The sequence below is a fragment of the Sphaerodactylus townsendi genome, linkage group LG17 (genome assembly GCF_021028975.2).
Source record: "Sphaerodactylus townsendi isolate TG3544 linkage group LG17, MPM_Stown_v2.3, whole genome shotgun sequence".
NCBI classification, from domain to species: domain Eukaryota; kingdom Metazoa; phylum Chordata; class Lepidosauria; order Squamata; family Sphaerodactylidae; genus Sphaerodactylus; species Sphaerodactylus townsendi.
The window spans coordinates 24294954-24317428 of NC_059441.1; the positions used below are offsets into that span (position 1 = coordinate 24294954).

At 46.4% G+C, this 22475-nt stretch overlaps 1 protein-coding gene across 1 annotated transcript; it reads right to left on the reverse strand.

Moving 5' to 3' along the window:
* On the reverse strand, positions 1–21224 carry SYNM (synemin). Its single transcript, XM_048481770.1, has 4 exons — positions 20425–21224; positions 14089–14213; positions 7929–8002; positions 1–6722 (listed from the first exon to the last, which is right to left on the reverse strand). Exons 1-4 carry the CDS (start codon positions 21169–21171, stop codon positions 2791–2793), a joined length of 4878 nt encoding a protein of 1625 aa, XP_048337727.1. The 5' UTR covers positions 21172–21224; the 3' UTR covers positions 1–2790.
* Positions 21225–22475: the final 1251 nt, after the last annotated feature.

Sequence of the window (22475 nt, forward strand, 5' to 3'; positions counted from 1 at the left end):
TTAACTGTCAGTGTTTAATAGCTGTGGAAAAAGTGCAAATTCACAACAGATTAAACCATTTCAGGAAACACACGCCGAGGCAAAAATGGCCAATTAAGTCCCACTTGGCAATAACCCAACCCATTTCAACATGTCTCTGCTGCCATCAAAATCACCTACTCTAGCAATTTGTAGTCTATAGAGCAGGGGTCTTCTAACCTATGCCCCTCCAGATGTTCATGGACTGCAATTCCCATCAGCTCTGCCACTTGACCATGCTGGCAAGGGCTGATGGGAATCATAGTCCATCTGGAAGGCCATCGGTTGGAGACTCCTGCTAAAGAGAGTTGCTGTTCTCACACAGAATTCTCTCTCTACTGCACTTGCTCACAAAACCTACTACTTCAAGACTGTGTGTCCCGATCCAGTTACAGTTAGTTGTGACTCAAGAACCACTAAAAGAAAAAGAACAAGTTAGGTGCATCTTCTATTATGACTAAACTGGACTGGGACCTGCATTATTAGGAAGTGTTTTAAGCGCACTGCTTCAGAAGAAACTCTCCGCTCCAAACGGTGTTTACTTTCAATGTGTGTCTACAATTGCAGCATTAAAAGGAAAGTGCTCCACTGACAAGAATATAAATATAGAATAAAATCACTGCCCCCAAACTCTGTCGCGTTCACCTTCCATAAAGGAAAAGAATTGGTTTGATTCAATTCTTCCTATGCATCGCGCAGCATCTTATTAATCTTTCTAGCTCCAGCTGTTTAAAACACAACTGTTAAACAGGAGGCACGTTATCATAAATGCTTATATAGAATTTTTAATCTGTGTGCCTCTTAGACCATAGACAGTTATACTGTCTCTCTCTCTCTCCCTGTTTCTCTTTCTCTTTATATATATATATATATAAAATAAACACAGTCTCATACTGACAGGGTTATAGGAAAATATATTCAGTTACAGGTGCAAAAAACCAAACTACATACTGAAATATGTCTAAAATTAGAAGCTCGCACCGACAATACTGTGTCCAGCTTCAAACATCCAAGTGAAAAATTCAACACCTTTTTCCCACATAGGCTCTCGTTGGGAGGAACCACAGCTCAGAAGAACACATGCACCTCACACACAGGGGATCTGGGTTCAGTTCCTGGCACCTCCAGTTAAAGAATCTCAGGAAGCAGGGCCAGAAAAAGGTCTTGGCCCAAGAGCTTGGAGAGCCACGGCTAGTCAAAGCAGAGAACAGAGAACATTAATACTCTACCTTTCTCTCCAGTGGCCACAGAGAGTGGGGTACATCCTCCTCTCCTCCATTTCATCCCCACAACAACCCTGTAAGGTAGATCAGACTCTGTGTGACTGGCCCAAGGTCACCCAGCAAGATTTCGTGCCAGCGTGGGGATTCGAACCCATGTCTTCCAGATTCTAGTCTGATAATCTAACCATTAAGCTACACTGGCCTAGGCACTTCAGAAGGCACTTTCAAATGTATGTTGTGGGTTTTCCAGGTTGTATGGCCGAATTCCAATAATATTTTCTCCTGATGTTTCTTAAGATGCCGGCCATCTAGTGATTCCGGCCGGGAAAGCCTTCGACAATATATAAATGGTTGTATGTCACAGAATCAGCGTTGGAAGGGCCCATAGAGGCCATCTAGTCCAACCCCCTGGTCAATGCTGAATCAGCCTCTCTGACAAGTGTTTGTACAGCCACTGCTAGACTCCCAGTGACACCTCCCGAGGTAGCTGATTCCACTGTTGCACAACTGTGATTTTCCCCCTAATACCAAGTCAGAACCTTTCTGCCTATAATTAAAACCAGTTATTACAAGTCCTAGCCTCTGCTGCTAATGGGAACAGCTCCCTGCCCTCCAAATACTTCAAGAGAGCAGGTGTGTCTAGCCTCCTTCTTTGGCAGATCAGCAACCTGCATCTCTGTCTCCCAATAACTCTCAGATGTTTTTGAAATGGGATGAAACACTAGTGGAAACAGACCGACCAGCCACGAAAGTGCTGTTTGAACATTGGGGACAGTGTGGCTTTGAATATTAGACCAAGAATGAACAAAGGTCCTGGTGGTTTTAATCCATTCCAGAGGCTTTTTGTGGAAACAGAGGCTGAGCTTCACAGAACCTTTTCCCGGCTCGACGGAGCTCTCCTTAGTGTGTACCCAAAATGACAATTGCGCCATGGAGAGAAACACATATTTCTGTGATATGCCTCCGAATACTGCAACCATAAATGCTAACAAAATGTTAGGAAGTAAAACTACCAGACCACAGCCACACAGTCCGGAAAACCCAGAACAGCCAATCTTACCATTATTTTTCTTTTTTTTTTAGCAAATTATAAATTGCTTAGTGAAGCAAACTTACATCTTATAAGTGCATCTCAATACTTATTGCATATCAGTGTGATTAGAAATGCAAATAAAGTAATTCACAGTTGTTGGTATTTGCTGGCCAGCAACCAACGCAGTCAATTGCATGCAATAAAAAATGCTCCAAACTTCCCTTACTTTAACTATGTGGCTTACAGGAGTTGCATACGAAATACTGTAACACGGGGTTCATGGTGGCTCTGATAAATACTGCTATAAGGCAACCTCGTGGCAATTAACAAAAGCAGTGCAGAGAAACTGCGGCGAGCTATGCTCCAAAGTGGTTAGCCATAGCATGAAAAGCAAGTATTTGAGGGACTCTGCAAAAATACATCAATGTATTCCAAACTCTTCAACATTAACTGCTACTTTTTAAAAAAATCAGCTATATATTAACTTCAAGTAAACATTTAATAAAACTCTTATTTTCAGAACCAAGGCCCGTCCTCCTCCTCCTCTTCTTTATTTTCATTCAAGTAAAGAAGGGCAATTTTCTTATCATCAGAAATGACAGATCGGTGGTCTACCATCCTTTGCAGCTGAACAGTCTGATCAAATGCAGCCTTCTCTGCTCTTTGCTCGTGTTCGGCGTCTCTCTCGCTACCTGCAGCTGTATCCTCTGCCGGATGGACATCTTTTGCACCCGGTAACAGAATTTTTGCTCCGTGGCCTCCTCCTGCTACGTTAGTTATATCCATCTGAAAGGTAAAGGATGCTTCCTTAGGTCCTATCTTTATGCACCCAGTTTCTGGTGGCCCATCTGAGGGAGAAAGCTCTACAATATCAACCTTTGGCGTTTTATCAGAAATAGGGCCTTGGAAAATGATCTGTTCTGCGTGGGTTTCAGCGGGGCCCAGTTGGATGTGTCTGATTGAGCGACTGATCTCGGTGGGCCCTTCCATTTCTGAAGCATCTTCCCCAGCAGAGCTGATACCAGACGATTCAGAAACGGAACCTTGGTATGAAACGTGTTCGCTGCTCCAAATATCCTTCTGCCCCCGAGTAACGTGCCTTACAGACGCATCAGAAGAAAACGTTTGTCCAGATTCGCTGAATTCCAAGCGCTGTTCAGAAATGGGACCTTTGAAAACAATGTGCTCCATTGTCACCAATTCCTTGGGAGCTAACTTAATGTGTCTGATGGCTGTATTAGTGTCCATTGTCCCTTCTTTCAAAAGCCAGTCTTGAACATGACTTGGTTCAGTCATTTTAGAAGATCTTTCATATACGGCTTGGACAGCGACTGGGGTTTCTTTCTGTCCTACCTTAATGAGTCTCGTTGACCCATCAATTGAAATAGAGTTGCCACCTCTACTGGGTTCCAGATCTCCAGAAAGAGGGCCTTCATAAAATGCTTGCTGAGTGTGTGCCTCTTTTGGATCTATTTGAATGTGCCTGGTGGATCTACTGCTTTCTGCCAACCCTGCTGTTTCTGAGAGATCCCTGCGATCATCATCTGGGGACAAGTCAGAAGCTGCCCCCTCAAAAACGTCAGTGATTTTCTTTGAGCCCAACATGATATGCTTAGTGGACTTGCTGTCAGTGAAAAACTGTGCCTGGGTACGGTTTTCAGGACCACTAACTTCAACTGATCCTTGTATGGGCCCTTTATACATGATTTCTTCCACTGTTTGAATTTCTTCAGGACCACGTGCAGATCGTTGTACGGATCGGCTGACACTGGTTGTTCCTGCCTCGGAGCCACCCTTACCAAACTCCAGAGTTTCTGAAAAGGGGCCTTCACATAAGATATGCTCAGTTCTGTGAATTTCTGTTGGGCCAACCACAATTTGCCGCACAGATCTGTTGATATCGAACGTCCCTTGCACGCGAGATGCGTCACTTTCACTGTCAAGTCCCAAACTTCTGAAAACTGGGCCTTCACTGACAACTTGCTCACTGGTATGGTATCTCATGCTATCGCTGCTGCTTAATTCAGCCGAGCTAGAAACTGCTTGGGTAGTCCATGGCGTGGAAGAAACTTCTATTATTTCAACTCTATTTCCACCATCTTCGTAGCTTTCTGACTTTTGCTGTTTGCGTTCATCAAAATTATACATACTAGAGACTCGTGTTGGTGACTCTCTGTCAATGGCAAGGCCTTCACCAAGATATCCTGTGTCAAACTGGTCAGCATCTAATGTTTCAGACAAATTGACTTCTGCAACTATAGTGACCAAGCCCCCCTTTCTGGTCTGCTCCACTTTTTTAATATCAACTTCCAAACTGCTTGAACCAGCTTGGCCTTCTTTGGTTAGCGCTGACAGCTCTTGTTTGACACTTTCTGGAAGGCTGTCTTCAAGAGTTTCCAACGCTTCCTTCAGCTGGTGCTTGGGGTCTTTCGACTCCTCAGAAAACAGACTCTTTATGGATGCCTGAAATTCATGTGGTATTTTAATCTCTCTCTCAATAACGATGGATTCAGCGTGTGCTACCTGCTCCACCGGTGGCTCGTCCTTAGAAAAAAAGGCATTTCCTTCTTCCCCCACCCTTTGGTAAATAAGCTCTGGTGAAACCTTCCCTTTGTTTACCTTTTTCTGAGCTCCGTGAAGAAATTCATCTTGCCATGAATACTTAATTGTGGATTCCTCTTCAATATGGATTTGTCCATATACGGAGCCATCATCTTTCTCATGCTCATCTGGGGTGGATACAAAATATTTTTCTTCATCAACAACTTCATCCCCCTCAGAGACTTCTTCGACATGAGACACAATCACACTGGGTTGCTGTTGTTTAAGAAGTTCAGCAGAACTTATGGTAGCCTTCTCTTCACCCCCGTAATACAAATGTTCAGCTGTACCAGGCTTAATATCTTCTGCCTCTTCCACTTCAAAGGGTGTTGGGAATTCTGCTCCTTCACCAAAAGATTCTAGCGGCTCCTCAACTATCTCAACCTGAACAGTCCTTCCTTGGCCCCCCTTTCTTTTCAAGCTGGCATTTATGATGTCTTCTAAGGCAGCTTCAGATAAAGCTCCCTCACCACCTCTTGCCCCTTTAACATCTTTCTTTAAGAAATGTCCCAGATCAAACTCATCTGAAATGGTCAGGTCTTCTTGAACTGTAGACTCTACAGTAACCTCAGACTTCATTTTCCCATCCTCGGAAAGTTTCTTTTCAGAGAAGGTGAATTTGGTATCACTGGGAAGGCCCAAATCAGAAGATTTCTGCACAAACCCTTTAAGAATGTCAGAAACAATATTTTCTGCTATGCTTTCTGTCAGTAAGGTATCCATTTTTGGGCTTCCTTCTTCACCTACTCTGTTCAATTCCTTCTCCAGAATGTTTTTGGAGAACTTAGGTATGGTTTCATCCTTCTGTCTACCTCTCAAAGGTTTCATGTCTTGTAATGTTATTTCGGTACTGTTGTTTTTAAATTGCTGGCCTGGAGTGGGTATCTCAACAGCTTCTTTGCTTTGTACTGTCACATTTTTGTCCTTTTGGAACAAACCACTTTTCTCCATCATTATATCGGATGGCAAATTGGTTCCTGATGTATCATCCCTAATGTGTTCTTCCCAGTTGACATATTTTCCACTCCTGGATATTCCACCATCTTCAAGACTGGCTGCTTTTCTACTAACCCCAGTGTTCAGTTCTTTCATGATATGACTTTTCTCCTCTGTCCCATGCTTAATTTCCATCTTCTTTTCAAAGTTAACTGCTGTTTCAACTCCAGCCAATTCCTTTCCCACTTCTTCCTGGACAGAATCGGCCACTTTCCTGGCCGATCTCTCCTTTTCGTGTCTTTCTTGTACCAAAACAGTCTTCTCCTCTTTCATTGGCTGAACTTCCCAGATTTGTTTATTTGCTCGCGCATCAGGTCCTTCTTGGGTTCTCTCTTTAGTTTCTTTTTTACTGGAATTTAGGCTGTAAGATGTACCAGACACATCAACTATTTTGGGCCTTAGATTCTCCAAAGTGTTGGGGACTGTTGTATCTTTTCGAACTTCTGCCGATCCTTTTGAAAAAGACGCTGTGATCACGGCGTCAGTTCTTTTGATTTCAGGCATGGTTCTTCGCTGAATTTCACTCTCTCTGCTAATAAAAGGAGATGGGCTGATAGTTTGGACCCGCCTCTGGTCTGTCACAATTCTCTGATGAGCCATATCCTTTAGAGAAGCTGCTGACGGACGGGATTCTAAGCAGACGGCGTCTCTTTTGAACATTTTCTCAGTAGCAGCTGTCTGAATTCTGCTTGGTTTTGTTTGAGATGAATAAACTGCAGAGCTTCTCATGTTTGCGACCGGGGTTTTATATCTTGTGTCAACATTCTGGATTGCTGGGAAAGCTATCTTTCCTTTCTCTTGCCGATAAGCCGAGTAGCGGTTGCTATATTCGTGAAGTAGGTTTCGGACCCCTGCCAGGAGATAAAAACACATGAAAATCACATCTCTTAACACAGTGTACTTAAGTAACGTACTAACACAATAAAACACAATCTGTTTAATTGGGTCATTGAACTAAATATATTTATATAGAACAAACAGGCTGCTATGCTGCAGCCAAGTGCATTGATTCCTGTATATCTTCAGGGAATATCGGCAATGAACACAGACAACTGTCTAATGTCAGGAGGCTTTGTTTCGTTATGCTTCAGTCAGAACAAGACCCTTGATTTTCTGACCACCAAAACTGGTGGGATTTGCACCCACAGAGCTAGGCACTGATTCAAGTCTTACAGCAAATGTGCCATTCATAACTACTAGCAGCAATTTGCAAGAAAGCCTAGCTATTACCTGCTAATTCTAAACAGATTTTCTCAGGAGTCAGTCCCGCAAACAACTCTCGCCAAACAAAAGAAAAAACTTGGGTGCAATCCTCTTGCCCAACAAAAAATTATGAAGAGTTAAGAACATCTGAGAAGCCTCGCTGGGTCAGGCCAAAATGGTGGCACACACTGCCTCCCTAAATAAAGCAACACCTGTCTAGGATACATTCAATGGACTTAGAAGGGTGTAACTGGTCAAAGGTGGCACTGATAGTCCAACATCTGTTTGTTTCCCAAAGACAGGACATGAAAGGTGCTACCGTCCCTTTTCATTTATCCCCTGGCCACAGGAAATATGCTGCCTCCAAACTTGGTGGCTTCGTTTATCATAGAAATATAGAGTTGGAAGAGACCTCAAGGGTCATCAAATCCAACCCCCTGCCATGGAGGAATACGCAATCAAAGCACTATCTCTTGTGGCTAACAACTGCTGATATAGCTACCCTACAGGATCGACATATGACACCTGGACTTGACAGCACTTTATACACACAGAATTGCCTTAGCCTTCAGTTTATTTTGTGGTCAGCAATTCAGCTGCGCAAACTTCGCATTGTGTAACAAAAACCAGACTTTTTCGGTTCTGAATCTCCCGCCAATTATCTTCATTGGGTAACCCCAGATTCTCCTGTTACAAGACAGGGAAAAAAATCTCTCTGTCAACTGTTATGATATTATGCTCAGTGTTAAAAATCCAAGGACTATGCTCAGCTGCTATTGGAGACTTAAATATGTGCTTCCTTTCTCCTGACCCTAAAAAAAAAAAGCATCATCGCAAAACTTAGCAACCCATACCTTGCGGCACTTTCCTTCCATATTCTTCTTCCCACATTACAATCCACTGGCTGTTTTCTCCCTCTAACAAAGCTCTGTGAAGCAGAAAACAAATATAATTAGGAAGAAGGGAAATATTTCACACAGTGGTGACATTTTTGATCTCTTGAGTCAACTGGTAGAACACAGAATTGTTAAAATTAGTATGGAATAACAGATATTGTGGTTGTACTATGTAATCCACCTTGAATCCAACTGCGAAAGGCAGACTTTGAATAATGGAAATAAATACTGGAAGAAGTCTGAACTTCTGTCATACACAGAATCTCTCCTACTCAATTTCCTTTCAGTTCCATGATGGGAAAAGTCTGAATATGAATGAACAACTAGAAATCCTTCCCCTACGCAGGAAAACCAAGGTAGAATTCCAGTATATTCACATTCAAGATCACGTGGGAATCTTTACAAAAGTAAACATATTGGAATCCCACTAACCTCCTTTAAAAAACAGACAAGCTGAATATGCTTTGATTGATATATAATTGGAATGTCCCTACTGAATTTGTTGTTCCTGCATCAGAATCACCTCCAATCAGAGGAGGACTGTGGGGTCACATGTCCCTGGGCACACACCAGCTGGTCACGTGGGGGGCAGAGAATCACACACACCCCACACCCCTCCCCTCGGCCCTGCTTGGCTGCGCTGCCGCCAGGTGCCCCTTCGCCGGCTCCTGCCAACTAAGGTAAGTGGGGCATGGTGGGGGGTGGTTGGGGGTGCCTGGAGAAGATGCTGTCCTGGATGCCATTCCCCCCCCCACACACACACACACCTCTGCCTCCAGCACAGTGGGAAGGGGTCTCTGTTTTTAAATCTGTGGGACAAGGAATCAACAAACTTCATAATAAGTCACAAAACAGCAGTGGCATAGGAGGTTAAGAGCTCGTGTATCTAATCTGGAGGAACCGGGTTTGATTCCCCGCTCTGCCGCCTGAGCTGTGGAGGCTTATCTGGGGAATTCAGATTAGCCTGTACACTCCCATTCACACCAGCTGGGTGACCTTGGGCTAGTCACAGCTTCTCGGAGCTCTCTCAGCCCCACCTATCTCACAGGGTGTTTGTTGTGAGGAGGGAAGGGCAAGGAGATTGTAAGTCCCTTTGAGTCTCCTGCAGGAGAGAAAGGGGGGATATAAATCCAAACTCTTCTTCTTCTTCTAAAAATTGATTGGGTCAAAACTTCGGCAAGACTCTCCCCACCCTGCTGAAACAACAGCCCTGACTACCTCGATAGGACTGCTTGTAAGCCACCACTAAGGTTGCCACTTCTGAGATGGGAAATTCCTGGAGATTTGGGGCGGAGCTTTGTGAGGGCGGGGTTTGGAGAGGGAAAGGACCTCAGCAAGGTATAGAGCAGGGGTAGGGAACCTGCGGCTCTCCAGATGTTCAGGAACTACAATTCCCATCAGCCTCTGTCAGCATGGCCAATTGGCCATGCTGGTAGGGGCTGATGGGAATTGTAGTTCCTGAACATCTGGAGAGCCGCAGGTTCCCTACCCCTGGTATAGAGCTATAAATTTCAACCTGCCAAAGTGGCCATTTTTCACCTGGGACACTGATCTCTGTTGTCTGGATATCAACTGTAATTCTGAGAGATTGCCAGGTGTCACCTGGAGGTTGGCATCTCTACATAGTTAACATGTTGTAGTGGTTAAGAGCAGGTGCACTCTAATCTGGAGAAATGGGTTTGATACCCCGCTCTGCCACTTGAGCTGTGGAGGCTTATCTGGTGAACCAGATTAGCTTGTGTACTCCAACACATGCCAGCTGGGTGACCTTTGGCTAGTCACAGTTCTTTGGAGCTCTCTCAGCCCCACCCACCTCACAGGGTGTTTGTTGTGGGCGAAAGGGAAGGGAAAGGAGATTGTAAGCCCCTTTGAGTCTCATTTCAGGACAGAAAGGGGGGATATAAATCCAAACTCTTCTTCTTCTGCTACCCAAAGTTGTCTCTTGTGTCTCACATGAATTCATACCTTTACGGTGACATGGTACTTAATTTTGCTACCCTTTGGGGCTAAGGGAATCCTGAGAGAACCATGACCGGCCCAAGGTCACCTAGCAGACTGCATTTGGAGGAGTAGGGAATTGAACCCAGGTATTCAAATTAGAGTCAGCCTCTCTTAACCAGTGGTGTATCTGCCTGGGGACAAGGAGCGCCACTCTTCTGGTAATGTGGGGGGCGCAAAATCGACCCCATCCGTGTCAGTCGAGGCATGCAAAAACGAGGCACTCAACCCCACTCTGGACCCCCTCCACCCTTCCTTCCCACCCCCTGCCAGCTGGGCTCCCAGCTGGCAGCCTGCAATCTCTTCTGACCTCCCCTCCAGGCAGGCCAGAAGAGACTGCAGTCCCGGCCTCAGAGACCTGCTTTTATGAGCATTGAGGCCAGGGGTGGGACTTGGGGAGCAGGAAGTCCCACCCCTTTCTGCTCCCCAAGTCCCACCCCTGGCCTCAGTGCTCATAAAAGCAGGTCTCTGAGGCCGGGACTGCAGTCTCTTCTGGCCTGCCCGGAGGGAAGGTCAGAAGAGACTGCAGGCTGCCAGCTGGGAGAGTCTGGGTGGGGAGGTGGGCACCCTAGACCTTGCCCATGTCCATGGTGACATGGGCGGGGTTGAGGGTACCAGAGCCTGGGGGGCGTACCGGAGGTAAACGGCATTTACCTCTGGGCGCCGTTTACCCCGCCGAAGACAAATTGTCTCCGGACGCCGTTTACCCCCCGGTACGCCTCTGCTCTTAACCACTATCCTACTGCAACTTTCCAAGGGATCTCACTGTTCCATCAGCGCTACAGACATACTTGGTCAACAACCAGAATTCACACCTGTAAATGGAGGCTACTAGCTCCCCTTCTTTCCAGAAGGACAAAATATGCATTTAGATAACATCACTCAATCGATTCAAGTCTGCCAGGTGCTGTACATACAAAATGGACAGCAGGTATTAAGAGCCTCAAACACTTTAAAAAATCTGTCCAGGTGGGGTATTCTGTGAGAACGCAAAAGCTCCCACCCTTTTTGCTTTCTGGGGGGGGATTTGTCCTACTAAAAGGGTATCACATGGTTTTGCTTTGGTACATTAAGCTACACGGCTAACTTTCAATTGAAACCAAATTGTGAACACCCTTGTGCCAAATGTCTTCAACTGATAAGGTGTCAGAAGTGAAGCTGGACAAGCCAGATAGCATTTTGAAACTTTTTTTTTTAAAGCACAGTTATGTACATACTTAACTGCTGCCAAGTTGCAGCTGAATTATTGCGATCCCAGCAAGGGGTTTTCAAAGCAAGGGAGAATCAGAGGTGGTTTGCCATTGCCTTCGTCTGCAGAGCCTTTCTTGGTGGTCTCCCTTCCAAGGTTTATGGTGACCCCAGCAAGGGGCTTTCAAGGCAAATGGGAATCAGAGGTGGTTTGCCTTCCTCTGCAGAGCCTTCCTTGGTGGCCTCCCTTCCAAGGTGTATGGGGATCTGTTTTTAACAGACTGATTTTAATGAGTGATGACCTTAACCTAATTTTTGTATGCCAACAAAGGTATGGCTGTGATATGTTGTTTGTGTCCTTTTTTTTCCTGTTGAAGCGCTCCACGTGTCTCCTTGTCATTTCCTCGTTTTTCCCATGAGTCTGAAACTATCCAGCCAAGTCTGCTCGTCCACAATTTCCGCCTTAAGAGAGTGAGATCAAGTTTGGCCTCCTGGGGACCTCGGCATCAAACCCCTGAAAGGGTTAACCGTGACAGCAGAAAGGAGGAATGCGACTGAGTTTAAGTGAGGATTTTTGGCTGCCGATAAAACAACAGTTTGCTCCGTTGCTGCAGCAACGAGCGAAGGCGCTAAAAATAAAGTTTCCAGCCGTGCACTGTATATGGCAAAGGGCAAGAGTACGCAGCAGAAAGCCGCATCCCAAAGCGGGAATGCCAAAAACAAGCCGTCCCTGAGCCCGAAAGCCGAAATCTTTACTTAAATAGATGTTTAAAAGAATTGGGGGGGGGGGGGTTTGAGGTCTTTGTCTCAGCCTGGGTGGGTCCCTATATCTTTTTCACCACCAGGATTTCTTCACGCAGTCATTGTGGAGTAGAATGTGCATACAATCCAAAGGGGCAATTCCCAATAGGACACAGCATACTGTGGAACTTAAGAGCGGTGGATTCTAATATGGAGAACCAGGTTTGATTCCCCATTCCTTCACATAAGCGGCGGACTCTTATCTGGTGAATCAGGTTTGTTTTGCCATTCCTACACATGAAGCCTGCTGGGTGACTTTGGGTTAGTCATAGTTCTCTCAGAACTCTCTCAGGCCTGCTCACCTTACACTGGGTGCGTGGCCAGGGGAGGAGCCAACTTTGACTCCTTCCTGACCTTTGCTGGCATTACACCAGAGGGCTGTACCCCAGACTTAAGCTACCCTTTTGGGCGGTGTACATCCATTGAGAGCCAGCATAGTGTAGTGATTAAGAGTAGGTGCACTCTAATTTGGAGAACTGGGTTTAATTCCCTGCTCTGCCACTTGAGCTGTGGAGGCTTATCTGGTGAACCAGATTAGCTTGTGCACTCCAACACATGCCAGCAGGGTGACCTTGGGCTTCTCACAGTTCTTCAGAGCTCTCTCAGCCCCACCCGCCTCACAGGGTGTTGTGGGGGGGGGGGGGGGAGGGAAAGGGGATTGTAAGCCCCTTTGAGACCTTACAGGAGAAAAAGGGGGGGATAAATCAAATTCGTCTTCTTCCTCTTCATCATCATAAAGGCTTCTTGGTGGCAGAGAAGCTTTTTGACTTTCCAAGCCTCCTCATGCTGCCAGGAGGCCTCTTTTGGGGGGGGGGGGGGGGGCGGCTGGGTATGATCACGGTTCCCCGGGCAGGTACCCAGCTCTTGGATGGGGCTGTTTTTGTATTGTGTCTATACTGTGTCTACACTGCTTTGCATTTTGTACTGGGTCTATACTGTTTTTGTATTAGGTGTATCACATATATGCTTGTACCAACTGATATTTAATAGCTAATTTTGAAAAGAATATATATGTAGCTTTAGCTGTACAAAAAAATGGTATAAGTAACATGCATGTTTAATTATTGGGGAAGTCTTTTCTATTTGATTTTCTAGCCTCAATATGTGTCTGTTTTTGGTATTTCTACATTGATATACTGACAAAATACAGACATGCAACTTGTTTCCACTATGTCAACAGTTCATCTTGGCTGGAAGCAAGCTGAATTTCTGTCCGTATTGTGTCAACATATCAATGTCAGCAAATGAATTTCCCCTGAACAGTGGTGGCTAAAGCAAGCAGAAGATTAAAGAGCCGTTACATAGCGTTAAGATTTTATTATTGACCACAATATTGAAACTTTTGATATGTCCTTGGCCATTCACACAAGAACCTGCCTTGAATTAGAACCCATGTCACAGATTTCAGAACAATGTGATTGCCTCATAGGGAGCCTGGAGATACAGTGGTTGGATTAGGGAGACCTGGATTCAAGTCTTCACTAGCTTACCAGGTAGTGTTAGGTTGTGAAGAAGGCCAACAGAATATGAAGAAGGAGAAGGAGGAGAAGGAGAAGAAGAGTAGTAGTAGTAATTTGGATTTATACCCCACCTTTCTCTCCTGTAAGGAGACTCAAGGAGGCTTACAAGCTCATTTCCCTTCCTCTCCCCAGAACAGACACCTCGTGAGGTAGGTGGGGCTGAGAGAATTCCCAAGAACTGTGACTAGCCCAAGGTCACCCAGCAGGAATGTAGGAGTGCAGCCACACATCTGGTTCCCCAGATAATCCTCTGCCACTCAGGTGGAGGAGTGGGGAATCAAACCCAGTTCTCCAGATTAGAATAAGGGCTAACCCCCCTGGGGAGAGGCCAATCACATTTTCCTTATGCTCCTCCTGCAATTCCCAAGAACTGTGACTAGCCCAAGGTCACCCAGCAGGAATGTAGGAGTGCAGCCACACATCTGGTTCCCCAGATAATCCTCTGCCACTCAGGTGGAGGAGTGGGGAATCAAACCCAGTTCTCCAGATTAGAATAAGGGCTAACCCCCCTGGGGAGAGGCCAATCACATTTTCCTTATGCTCCTCCTGCAATTTCAGAAAACCTCCAACTCGCTCCTAAAGGCACCTCGTGCTAAAATTATGACCCTTACCTGTAAGTTGCAATTTCAAGACTGAGACTTGCTTTCACTTGCAGAAGTTCATGGTAGTCTTTTAAGTACTCTGCAATAGACAGGGTGAGGAACTGCTTTTCTTCTTCCAGAGCAGCGATGATCATCTAAACCAAAACACAAAGGTGATCAAACTTCACAGGAAACACAATTGCGCTCGAGGGTCAATTGCTCAGAAGCAAATAAGTGGTAGGACTCTTCAGATGAATGGAGCGGTCCAAATGGATAACCAAGCATTTCATCCCATTTTAAGATCCCCAGGGCAACAGATTTCCTCCAATGGCCTCTTCACCTTGGACAGGACTCGCAGACAAACCCATGCCTCAAAAAGGTTGAATTTAAACATCACATCAAGCACTATTTATGCTAACATATTTTTCAACCTACGCCATGGTTCAAGCTTCCAGATGTACAACCAGCAAACCATGGTTGCTTCCATTCCCCACCCTGTGAGCATTTATTAGTTCCTTCTTGGGGTCATCATGCCAAAACAGAGGTGCTCGAACTGTGGTTAGTGACCCAAAAGTTGGCTACAGTTCTCTTGTTGGTGAGCCCTGTGGCGTGAACTGTCGAGCTGGCAACAAAGAATCTCAGGTGGGAGAAAGGGACAGAAGTGAAGTGGCCACATTCTTTCCTTTATTTATTTATGAATATTTCTATCTGCCCCACACAAAGTCTGTAGGTGGCTTACACAAGGTTAAAACAACAAGCCACAATAAAAACTGTCGTAAATAAACTGTAAAAATTCAAATAAAACAATAAAACATCATAAAAATTAACACCGTTCCCCACTCCTACAAACCTACACCCAAACGCCAGACAAGCGGCTATAGAGGGGCTTCTAGGAAGCTAGCCAAATGCCCATAAAGAATAGGTGCCCAGCAAATCTTTGAGGAAATACTATTCCAGGACCTGGGGGCAATCACAGAGAAAGCCCTGCCACATGCCTTTGCTCTGCATCCCGACGCTCCAAGACCTACATTGGCTCGCTTAACTAATTGTGTGATCACAGAAGTCAGGCTGGGGGGACCAACTTTGTAAACAAAATATTTTTCTCTTTCCGCTTGGTTAGAAGCGAATTACTGCATTAATTCTCCGTGACGGCTTTGTGCCCAAATGCTAACTGAACAAGTTCTTGGGACGTTCTCTTTTGGAACGCTGTTGAATAGGATTTGGCATTCAGCCCTCATCGAGTGGCCGTTGCAAGTGGTCAGTAAAGCAATTTTAATGAGTAACTGTTCTGGATTAAGTCCTGCTATTATGCAGAAAAAGAGTCACCATGATGTAATGGTTAAGAGCGGCGGACTTTAATTTGGAGAGCTGGGTTCAATTCCTGCTTCTTCACATGAAGCCTGCTAGGTGACTTTGTCCAATCACAGTTCTCTCAGAAGTTTCCCAGCCCATGTGGAGGCAGGCAATGGCAAACCACCTCTGAACGTCTCTTGCCTTGTAAACCCTACAGGGTCATAATAAGCTGGCTGAGACTTAATGGCAAAACTAATAATAATAATAATAATAATAATAATAATAATAATAATAATAATAATAATAATAATAATAATAATAATAATAATAATAATGCTATTGCATTCAGTTTCATTTTATTCACGTTCAGAAGCCCACGGACCAGACACTATTCATCATTTTAAGAATTAAAAACCACAGTTTAGGCAGAAATTTGCCACATCAACAATACAGCTTTTTCAGAGACCTTAATTTTTGAATATTTGTGTGTGTGTGTGTGTGTTCTTGTGTTTGCAGTGTGTACCAATTGTTGTGGGTTGTTACAAATCAGCAATGTTTATTTCCACACCCACTTTATGTCCCTTACTTCCTGTCCGCCAGTATTTGTGAGAAGTGAAGTTGAACCATTTTTTTTAAAAAGCTACTCTAAAATAAATATCCGGCACATGTCCTTTTTAATCTGTCCTTCCTTCCAAGGTGTTCAGTGTGACATCTGCCATTCCCATTTTACTGTTACAACAGCCATGTGTGGTAGGCTAGGTTGAGCATGACCGGGCCAAGTTTACCCAAGAAGATTCATGGCACAGCGAGGATTTGAATGATCACTGCCCAGATTTTCATCTAATGATCTAACCATTACAACTACATGGGTATTTGTCATTTATGATACCCATGGTTCAACACTGCACTGTCCCCTTTTCCAGCAACGTGGTTTTCTGGTCCCCACTTGCAGGCTGCCAAGCAGAGCACACGACGAAGGCTTTGAATTTATACCCTGCTTTTCTCAACCATAAGGAGCCTCAGAGTGGCTTACAAATTCCTTCCCTTCCTCTCCCCACAGTATTGTGAGGTAGGTGGGACTCAGAGAGTTCTGAGAGAACTGTGACTGGCCCAAAGTCAACCCGCAGGCTTCATGCGAAGGAGCAGGGCATCAAACCCGATTCTCCAGATAAGAGTCCACCATTCTGAACCACTACGCCACACTAGCTCTCCCACACTGTCTCTCGAGCAATTATTTGTGATCACTATGGTCAAGCACTGTGCTTAGACCACCTGGCCCTTGACGTATTTTTTCGTTAAAATGTGATGGTCTAGCTCAGTGAAAATCTGCCACTTTGGCAAACCACTGAGGCCAAAGAAGTGTGTTCAAAATCCAGGCACACCAAATCCAGGCTCTTTTTAATACCCAGAGCCTCTATAATCTTTGCTCACAATGAAGCCAGTAATCAAGTGAGCACAGACAACAGAAATCTTCTGGTGTGTGAATAAACAGTCTACTAGGAACAATAGTAATGATCCCCATTGAAAAGGGACAGAAAGCGTTGTACTCTCTGATCTGCAGGTTGGATTTGAACTTAATTAACCTCAGTAGTCTGTTATTGCCTGGGAGACAGAAGGAGGAGGAGGAAGAGAAGGAGGAAAAAGTGGAGTTTGGATTTATACACCACTTTGCTCACCATAGAGTCTAAAAGCAGCTTACAAACTCCTTCTTCCCTTCCTCTCCCCACAACGGACACCTTGTGAGGTAGGTAAAGCCGAGAGAGTTCTGAGAGAACTGTGCCTGGTCCAAGGTCACCCAGCAGGATTCATGTGTAGGACGGGGGAAACAAATCCACTTCACCAGACAAGAACCCACCTCTCTTGACCGCTACACCACACTGAGGAGGGACCTACGCAGTTAGATCAGCCCCCCCCCCCAAACTTTATAGACCGTTGACCCCTTCATGGAATCTCTGACCCCTCATCGACTCTCAAATGTGTAAAATAAATAAATAGCTAAATAAATATTATATAAAATACATTTCTTTATTTGTACAACAACAATGTGTAATGTCCGATCAGAGCTACGTACCAGCCAGGCACCAGCAAGTTGTAATTTAAATTTATTGCATCCTTTTATGAATTTTTGTTTCTCATCCAAATGTCAGCTTTAGACCACAAAAGTTCACAAAACTGGTGTTTGTGGACCACCTTTGGTCCCCTAGGCATTTACTGACCCCTTAGATAGTCCCATTGACCCCAGGGATTGATATCAACCACTTTAGAGATCAAGACTTCTGGCTACCTTCTGCCAGAGGGGTCTCCAATATGCTGCAAAAGGATTCTGGGACAAATTCTCATTTTCTGCAGGGCCTCAGCACATGAGAACAGAGACTTGCTTGTTCCTTCTGGCCTGACAGGTACAGTTTAGATAGGGCTGCCCTAACCGGTTGCTTAAACTGCTAATATATTTGAGCAGGTTGAGTTCATGGATCAGCTGGCAACATTTTAAGCCTACACAATATTTGCCCTGACTTGGACAGCTCAAGCTAGCCTGACATCTGCAGATTTTAGAAACTAAGCAGAGTTGGATCTGGTTAGTAGTTGGGATGGGAGGTCATTGAGGAAGTCCAAAGTTGCTATGCAGAGGCAGGCAATGACAAACCACCTCTTTCCGCACTCCTACAATCCAGCAGTGGCGTAGGAGGTTAAGAGCTCGTGTATCTAATCTGGAGGAACCGGGTTTGATTCTCCGTTCTGCCACCTGAGCTGTGGAGGCTTATCTGGGGAATTCAGATTAGCCTGTACACTCCCACACATGCCAGCTGGGTGACCTTGGGTTAGTCACAGCTTCTCAGAGCTCTCTCAGCCCCACCTACCTCATAGGGTGTTTGTTGTGAGGGGGGAAGGGCAAGGAGATTGTAAGCCCCTTTGAGTCTCCTACAGGAGAGAAAGGGGGGATATAAATCCAAACTCTTCTTCTTCTTCTCTTGACTTCTCTTGCCATGACAGGTGCGATTGTATGCCCCTTTCCCCCAAAGAGATGTTTATTTTAAAAATATCTTTACTTAGCTTTTCTCCCACATTGGGGTGGGGGAAGGCACACTCAAAGCAGCTTACAATACTCATAAAGACAAATGTAAAGAAAAATACATAGCTTAACTCGTCCGCACTGGAAGTAGCAATGTCTCGTGTGCAAAGGAACTGAGAAGACTCATCAGAGGGCAGACAAGTGGTCAGCTAGACAGGACTGTAAGGTTAATAACCCCTCTGTTCTTTTGCTTTACCTCTTGTTTGGATAAGCTTAGCTCTAATATTCCAAACCTCACCTGGAATATTGTCTACAGTTCTGGGCACCACAATTCAAGAAGGAAATTGACAAGCTGGAACGGGTCCAGAGGAGGAACACCAAAGTGGTAAAAGGTCTGGAATCCATGCCCTACGAGGAGAGACTTAGGGAGCTGAGTATGTTTGGTGAAGAAAAGGTTAAGAGGTGACAGGATAGCTATGTTTAGATACAGTGGAACCTCGGTTTTCATTGGTAATCTGTCCGAAAAGAATCGATGAAAACCGAAACCGATGAAAACCGAGGCAAACTTTTCCATAGAAATCAATGTAAATCCAATTAATCTGTTCTTGGCACTCCAAAAAACATACCAAAACCACATTTTTTTGGTGAATAAACATAGTGTTTAATGCTGAAAACCGTAACAAACAATAACACTAGGACCAGCTTCAGAGCCAGTGGACCAATGTCACACCAGAAAGTTGTCCAAAGAGGTCTGCTTCTGATGCCTCTTTAAGATTTGTCTGAAATGGGGTAAGACATTGTCATTAAACAAGTTGCAGACATGGCTTGCAACAGCTTTGTCCGGGTGATTTTTTTCCACAAACCCCTGCACCTTACTGCAAATCGATGAAAACTGAGGCAAATTGATGAAAACCAAGACAATTTTTTCACTGAAAAAATAGATGAAAACCGAAACTAATGAAAACCGAAGGCAATGAAAACCGAGGTTCCACTGTATTTGAAGGGATGTTGGTGAGGGAGCAAGCTTGTTTTCTGCTGCTCCAGAGACTAGGACCAGGAGTCATGGGTTCAAGGTGAAGGAAAAGAGATTCCACCTAAACATCAGGAAAAACTTCCTGACAATAAGGGCTGTTGGACAGTGGAATGCACTACCTTGGAGTGTGGTGGAGTCTCCTTCTTTGGAGGTTTTTAAAGAGAGGATAGATGACCGTCAGTCAGGAGTGCTTTGACTGTGTGTTCCTGCATGGCAGGGGGTTGAACTCAATGGCCCTTGGGGTCTCTTCCAACTCTATGATTCTATGATGGAGGAGGGGAGAATTATTTAAATTGCTTCGGGTCCATGTTGGGTAGGAAAGTGGGGTATCAATGAAATCATGGATAACCAGTATTATACGGGGAACTCAGATTAGCTGATGGCAAAAGAGTTCCACCAAGAAAGAAAAGCTGAGGCCTGACAGGGCCTCAGCACATGAGAACAGGTGAGGCCTGACAGGGACCCAATTCGCCATCTGGAGTCCAGCTTCCCCAGGGCACCTGTAGGTGAACAGCCTGCCTCGTTGGCCACCTTTCCCGGTCTGCTCCATGTCTCATTTGGCACAAGCTAATGGGATGTCCCTTCCATATGCAGCTAATAGAAGAATAAGAGTTTGGAGTTATACCCCACCTTTCTCTGCTGTAAGGAGACTCAAGAAGGTTTACAAGCTCCTTTCCCTTTCCCCTCCCCACAACAGACACCTTGAGAGGAAGGGGGAGGGGGCTGAGGGAGTCCTGAGAGAACTGTGACTAGCCCAAGGTCACCCAGCAGGATTGTAGGAGTGCGGAAACACATCTGGTTCCCCAGATAAGCCTCTGCCACTCATGGGGAGAAGGGGGGAATCAAACTCGGTTCTCCAGAATAGAATCCACCTGCTCTTAACCACTACACCAAAGTAGTTCATGTAGCCTAACTTAGAAAGTAATACCCCTGGCCTCCCTTACAAGGCAATACATCTGGCCTACCTTACAAGGCTGTCGTGCTACCGTGCCCACACACGCACTAGCCCAGAAACGACCGTCTCCCCTACCTGGTACTCGGTCAGGTCGGCGCCGTGGCGCTCCTCCTGCTCCAGCCGCTCCCGCTCCAGCCGCTCGGCCAAGGCGCGCAGCTGAGCGCAGCGCTGCCGCAGCTCCTCGGCCCGGCGCCGGCTCTCCAGGTTGCGGGCGCGCAGCTGCTCGGCGCCCTCCCGGCTCAGGCGCTCCTCCAGCTGCCGCAGCTCGGCCTCGTAGCGCTCCAGGCTCTGCGCCCCGCTCCAGCTCAGCACCAGCGCGCAGCACTCCTCCAGCTCCCGCACGTCCAGGCTCCGCGGGCGCGCAGTTGGAGGAGGCGGCGGCGGCCGGGCGGGCAGCGCGGCCGGGCGCCGCCGTCCGTCCCGCAGGCGGCCGCGCTCATCCTCCAGGCGGCCCAGCAGCGCCTCCAGCGCGGCGCAGTCGGCGGCCAGGCGATCCAGCTGCCCGCTAAGCCGGCCGGCCTCGGGTTCGAGGCGGCGGCGACGCAGTTCCACCAACCGGGCGCCTTCCGTCTCCAAGCGCGCCCGCTCGGCCCGCAGCGCGTCCCGCTCCAGCTCGGCGTCCCCCAGCGCCCGCCGCAGCTCGGCCACCGCCAGGCGCAGCTCAGCCACCGCCACCTCGGGCTCCCGGAGCCCTTTCGGCCGGCGCCACGCCGCCAGCTCCTGCGCCAAGCGCCGGTTCTCCTCCTCCAGGGCGCGCACCCCGCGCACGTAGGCGCACAGGCGGCCGTTCAGCTCCCGCAGCTCGCTCCGCTCGTCCTGCATGGCTGCGCCTCGAACCGCCAGCGCGGGTCCCTCCGGCGGTGCCTCTCCCAGCGCGCTCGCCCGGCAGTGGCGCAGCTGCTGCGCTTTGGCGCGTCTGGAACCGGCTGGGTGGAGCGGAGGCGGAGGAGCCCGGGCGGCCCCGGGAGGTGGCCCAGCAGTGACCCCTGCCGGCCGAGGAAATCCCTGCCCGTCCTCCGGTCACCTTCCCCAGTTCTGTCATCCCACATATTGACTTCACTGACCTCCCCGATGCTTTCAGCCTGTTAGTGATTTCACTGACTGCCTCCAATTCTTTCAGCCTATATGGAGATTTCATTGACCTCCCTCAATTATTTCATCCTATCCAGCTACTTCACTGACCTCCCTGATTTTTCATCCTATTATATAGTGACTTCACTGACTTCCCCAGATTCTTTCATCCTAACTAGCGACACCATTGACTTCCCGATTCTTTCAGCCGATATAATGACTTCATTGACCTACCTGGATTCTTTCAGCCAATATAATGACTTCGTTGACTTACCCCAATTTTTTCTCCCAATGTTTCACTGACTTCCCAGATTCTTTCATCCTATGTAGCGACTTCATTGACTTCCTGATTCTTTCAGCCAATATAATGACTTCATTGACCTTCCCCAATTTTTCATCCTATTTAGCAACTTCATTGACCTCCCTTGATTCTTTTCATCCTATCTGGTGACTTCATTAACCTCCCCGATTCTTTCATCCTATCTAGCAACTTTATTGATCTCCCCTGATTCTTTCTGCCAATATAATGACTTCACTAACCTACCCCGATTCTTTCAGCTGATATAATGACTTCATTGACTTACTCCAATTTTTCCTCCCAATGTTTTACTGACTTCCCCAGATTCTTTCATCCTATCTAGCGACTTCATTGACTTCCTGATTCTTTCAGCCAATATTGACCTTCCCCAATTTTTCATCTTATCTAGCAACTTCATTCACCTCCTGTAAGGAATTCCATAGAAGCAGAAATAAAAGGCTTTTTTTGGAGTAAAAGACCGTTTATTCAGACATCCTAGAAAGCTTCATCGCGACACCTATCGCAGGCAGGAATAAAGTCTCCGCCAGAAGCACAGGTTATGGGCTGTCCATCCCTCCGGAGCCATGGGAACGGACTTCATCTCTCTCAAGATAAGGTTCTCACCAGAGTCTCCTCACGCAGATGCCGGCCCATCACCGGGTTCTGGCTCAGACAAGGCCGGGCTGCCGGTCTCGAACATCAACACCATTGAACTCCCTACACTCTGCCTTGAAAAAAACTTTCCAGCGAAAGGCGG